General features: G+C 50.2%; 1 protein-coding gene across 1 annotated transcript in view; it reads left to right on the top strand.

Annotated features, from left to right (window-relative positions):
* Positions 1-5,051, top strand: part of LOC101991563 (tubulin polyglutamylase TTLL13) — an 18,444-nt gene that overhangs the window by 5,853 nt on the left and 7,540 nt on the right. Inside the window, exons 5-10 of the mRNA XM_005357706.3 lie at positions 844-974; positions 1,376-1,532; positions 1,927-2,070; positions 2,593-2,678; positions 2,997-3,228; positions 3,827-4,011. Coding sequence (XP_005357763.1) covers positions 844-974; positions 1,376-1,532; positions 1,927-2,070; positions 2,593-2,678; positions 2,997-3,228; positions 3,827-4,011 — 935 coding nt within the window. The remainder of the gene's footprint in view (positions 1-843; positions 975-1,375; positions 1,533-1,926; positions 2,071-2,592; positions 2,679-2,996; positions 3,229-3,826; positions 4,012-5,051) is intronic.

Genomic DNA, 5,051 nt, shown 5'->3' with positions numbered 1-5,051 from the left:
TTGTAGACCAGGCTGGTCTCGAACTCACAGAGATCCGCCTGCCTCTGCCTCCCGAGTGCTGGGATTAAAGGCGTGCGCCACCACCCCCCTGCTCTTCACTAAATTCTTAACATCCCTGAGTGGCAGGTAGCAGTTTGTTAAAAAGAGGACAGGAAGGCTCAGAACACAGAGTCAGCATAGCTAGTAACTGAGGACGCCAGTTGAATGCGCTTGCCTATCTTTCGCTTCCATCTTCCACTCCTGCAGAGCAGAACAGCTTAGGGCCTCCAGCAGACACCCCATCCGTACTGTGTGGTCTCCGGGTGCTGTGGCGTGCATTCCCGATAGTCTTCTTAGTTCCTTTTCTCCTTGGTGTTTTCAAGTCTTCAAGGAAATGTTTCCTTATTTCTTGGTGCTATCACGTATCATTCATTATTCTTCTATTAAAACGTCAGTGTGTGTGTGTGTGTGTGTGTGTGTGTGTGTGTGTGTGTGTGTGTGTGTTGCTGGAGACTGAACCTAGGACCTCATGCCCACTACTCAAAGGCCCCATCACGGAGCCTTATCTCCAGACAGGACTGAGCGAGGAGGTGACCGGAGGGCACAAAGGTCCTGGCTAGTCCACCCGTGTCCAGCAATTCTGCCTTTCTCAGCCGTGGTGTAGACATGTACTGGGGGGAAACATGGAGTGACTTCCAGCCTGCCTTAATGGAAGCTTCCTGTTTCACCCTTGCTGACTAAATACAATGCTTCCCTCCACTGGGACTTATTCCTTTCCTTCCCAATCTTTCTATGGCTTCGTGGGATGTCCAGGTCCCAGGAGCTGCCACGCGGGGGCAGTATAACCCACTGACTCTGTTTCAGAAAATCAACCACTTCCCTGGCATGACGGAGATCTGCCGCAAAGATCTGCTGGCTCGGAACCTCAACCGCATGCAGAAGCTCTATCCAACCGAATACAACATCTTCCCGCGAACCTGGTGTCTCCCTGCAGAGTGAGTGAGCCAAGACCCTGGGGGCAGGGTAAAGAGTCCCTCTCTGTGGTCTTGTGACCCAGATGCGTTTAAGAGGGTTGGAACTGGACCAAGACAGATTCAGCTGACTGGTTGTGGTGGCGCATGCCTTTAATCCCAATGCTCAGGTGAGAGAGGCAGGTGGATTTCAGTGTTTGAGTTGAGCCTGGTCTACTTAGCCAGTACAGACTAGCCAGGGCTACAAAGAGAGACTGTCTCAAAAAGAAAAAAGAAAAGAAAGTTTCAGTTCACCAAAGCAAAAGTGGGTCCAAGTTTAAGTGCTCCAAGAAGAGCCTGGAAATAGATAACAAGAAGATGGCCATGGGGGTCCAGGACAGACAGGATGCACAGAAACCCTTTGACCGGCCTCTCTCTGCATGTAGCTATGGGGACTTCCAGGCCTACGGTCGTCAGCGGAAAACCCGCACTTATATCTGCAAGCCAGATAGCGGCTGTCAGGGCCGTGGCATCTTTATCACCAGAACCCCCAAGGAAATCAAGCCAGGAGAGCATATGATCTGCCAGCAGTACATCACCAAGGTGAAGGCCACCTCGGAACCCCCAGGCCTTTCCCCCTGCATTAGCATGCCTTATCCCTGGTACATCAGGGCGGAAGTCAAGCCTAGGCTCCTGCCCTCTCTGTTGCCCTTGTTGTCTTACAGACTAGAGCCATTGTTCAGAGCTAGCCAGCCTGGATTTGACTCACAGCTTCCCCAATTCCCAGACATAGGATCTTGAGTCTTGAGCAGTTATCTGGCCCTTTCCTTGGTGCTGTTTCCTCACTGTTGAGTGAGAATAGCCAGTAACTACTTTATCTGATCATTGTGAGGACTCAGTGTGTTACATGTTGGAAGCACCTGTAATAACCATATATTGCATGTGATAAGCACTTCAGAAGTTCATTAGTCTCCCCTCTGGGTTTGCACTCTCTTAGCCCTTCCTCATTGATGGCTTCAAGTTTGACATGCGAATCTATGTTCTGATCACTTCCTGTGACCCTCTCCGGATCTTCATGTATGAGGAAGGCCTGGCCCGTTTTGCCACCATGCCGTATGTGGAACCTAGCCATAACAACCTGGTGAGGAGGCAGGGTGGTACCCTCTTCTCTTCTCTTGCCATGAGTGCCTTGGTTCTAGGGACAAGCATGGTAGAAAAGTGTGCCATTGGCAGCCAAGACCAAGGAAGGAAGCCATTGAGAGCCATAGCACCTGGGGGAGCTCTTGTTGGGTGGCAACTGAGGAAAGGTTCTTTTTTTGTTTTCTGTTTTTGTTTTTCAAGACAGAGCTTCTCTGTATAGTTTTAGAGCCTGTCCTGGAACTAGCTCTGTAGACCAGGCTGGCCTCGAACTCACAGAGATCCTCCTGCCTCTGCCTCCCCAGTGCTGGGATTAAAGGCGTGCGCCACCATCGCCTGGCCGAAAGGTTCTTTCTGAAGTTACCCAGCACAGCCTCTTTCCCAGGATCATACAGGACAGTCCCTGGTAAAGAGCACCAGGAGATGAGCAGTCTTGGGGCAGAGCAGTAGATAGTAAGAAGCACCAAAGGGCGGGAGAGGCCGCATAGAGGCAGTGTGAGCAGATCCAGGGCCATTCACTTCGCAGGAGGATGTCTGCATGCACCTGACCAACTACGCCATCAATAAACACAATGAGAACTTTGTCCGAGACGATGCTGTGGGCAGTAAGAGGTATCCCCTATTCTGTTTCCCTTGCTTCCTCTGCCTTTAGTCCCACAGTGTCAGGAGCCCACGGAAGCTGGCTCTTGGGGAGCTGATTTCTTAGGAGTCTCTGCTTTTTAAGTCCCTAGTCCTGTGTCTGAGCTCTAGGCACAGACTCAGCAACCTACAGCCCTGATAACTAATCCTCACCCCCAGCTGCTAGCAACCCTTTGAAGCCCAGGGTCCCAGGCATGGAATTGGGGTTAACGGCAGGGAGCCTCGTGCCTGCCTGCAGCCAGGCCCTGCTGGCATGGAACTTGGTCTTCCTCTGAGCACTGGGCCTCATAGGAAGCTGTCGACACTCAATGCCTGGCTGCGAGAGCACAGCTATGACCCCCGAGAGCTGTGGGGGGACATCGAGGACATCATCATCAAAACCATCATCTCAGCCCACTCTGTTCTTCGCCACAACTACCGAACCTGTTTCCCCCAATATCTGTGTGGAGGTACATGTGCCTGCTTTGAGATCCTGGGTTTTGACATCTTACTGGACCACAAGCTCAAGCCCTGGCTTCTCGAGGTAAGACTTCTCTCCTCGACTTGCCAAAGCCAAAGTCAGAGGCCTCACCCGGGAAGGAGTGCACTGACATGGTAGAATAGGAGGATGGGGAGGCAGAAGTCTCAGGGTGGACAAGAACCAGAAAGCATGACTTCTACCATTTGCTGAGACAAACACTGGTGGCCTCTGACCTCGACAATAGTAATTCAGACTGGGCATGGTGGTACATGCCTATAATCTTGGAACTTGAGAAGTAGAGGAAGGAGGAGGAGGATTTCAGAATGAGTCTCGGCTACATAGCGAATCTGAGGCTAGCCTGGATTCAGTGAGATCCAGTCTTAAAAACCCAAGGGGAAAAAAAAGCAAGCAAGCAAACACAGCAATCCAGAGTCCGGATTTCCCAGTTGGTTGAGTGAGTCTTGCCCTTCAGGACCCTGTATCTGGAGTCCAGTTGTCTGGTTTTCTCTTCCTAGCCTGTAGAAGGGTCAGGCCGCCCCTCAGTGGTTAGCTCAGGCCACAGGAGGGAGCTGTGTCTCCCCAGTCCCCCAGTTAGACCTGCAAGAGCTAGCCACCTACTCAGGTGGTCTGGGAAAGGGGCAATAAAGACTCCTCTCGGCAGGTCAACCACTCCCCAAGCTTCACCACAGACTCCCGCCTGGACCGAGAGGTGAAAGATGCACTTCTCTGTGATGCTATGAACCTTGTCAACCTCCGGGGCTGCGACAAGAAGAAGGTGATTGAAGAAGACAAGCGACGAGTCAAGGAGCGGCTTTTCCCGTGTCACCAACAGCCACGAGAAGCCAGGTGTGCCCATACCCGATAGATGTTTCTTTCAGACAGGTCTCTGCCTGGCCTGGAGCTCGATGTGCAGACCAGGTTGGTTTCAAACTCCCAGTTGCTGGGATTAAAGGTGTGTGCCCCGTGTCCAGTTTATCTTTAAATTAATATAGTATTGGGGGCTGGAGAGATGGTTCAGTGGTTAAGAGCATTGCCTGCTCTTCCAAAGGTCCTGAGTTCAATTCCCGGCAACCACATGGTGGCTCACAACCACCTGTAATGAGGTCTGGTGCCCTCTTCTGGCCTTCAGACATACACACAGACAGAATATTGTATATATAACAAATAAATAAATAAAAATAAATAAATTAATTAATTAATATAGTATGTGCTTATTTTGTGTGTGCGTTTCTGCACTGTGCCACGCCAGACCTGTGGTCAGAGGACAACATGTGGTAGTTGGTTCTTGCCTTCCACCATGTTGGGTTATGGGAATTGAACTCGGGTCCTTAGGCTTCTCATTAGTAATTACCCACTGAGCTACCTCGCAAGTCCTGGTAGGCGTTTAGCTGTGCAACTTAACTTCTTTATTATTACTTTCTTGAGAAAGGGAGAAGTCCGTAAGGAGCTGATTAGCTTTTAAAAACTTTTTTTTGTGCATAGATACTACACTACATATTGTACAGACATTTTAAAAAATACATGGAGTGGTCTTTTTCATGCCCCTTTCCTGCAGCAAATGCTTTTCAGCTGACCCACGCCACTATTGTATTGTTCATACTTGTACAAGCATTTCAAAGTCTAAAGTGGGGCTGGAGAGATGGCTCAGTGGTTAAGAAGCTCTCTGACTGCCATTCCAAAGGACCTGAGTTCAACTCCCAGCACCCAGATGGTAGATTGAAATCATCTGTAACTCCAGTCCTAAAGGCTCTGACCCCTTCCTCTGTGGGCACTGCACATACACGGTGCACAGTCATACAGGCAGGTAAAACATCCATACACGTAAAAATAAATATTAAAGGGCTGGAGAGATGGCTCAGTGATTAAGAGCATTGCCTGCTCTTCCA

The sequence above is a fragment of the Microtus ochrogaster genome, chromosome 22 (assembly GCF_000317375.1).
Source record: "Microtus ochrogaster isolate Prairie Vole_2 chromosome 22, MicOch1.0, whole genome shotgun sequence".
Taxonomy (NCBI): Eukaryota; Metazoa; Chordata; class Mammalia; order Rodentia; family Cricetidae; genus Microtus; species Microtus ochrogaster.
The sequence above is the reverse complement of the archived record's forward strand: the minus strand, read 5'-3'. Positions and strand labels throughout refer to the sequence as shown.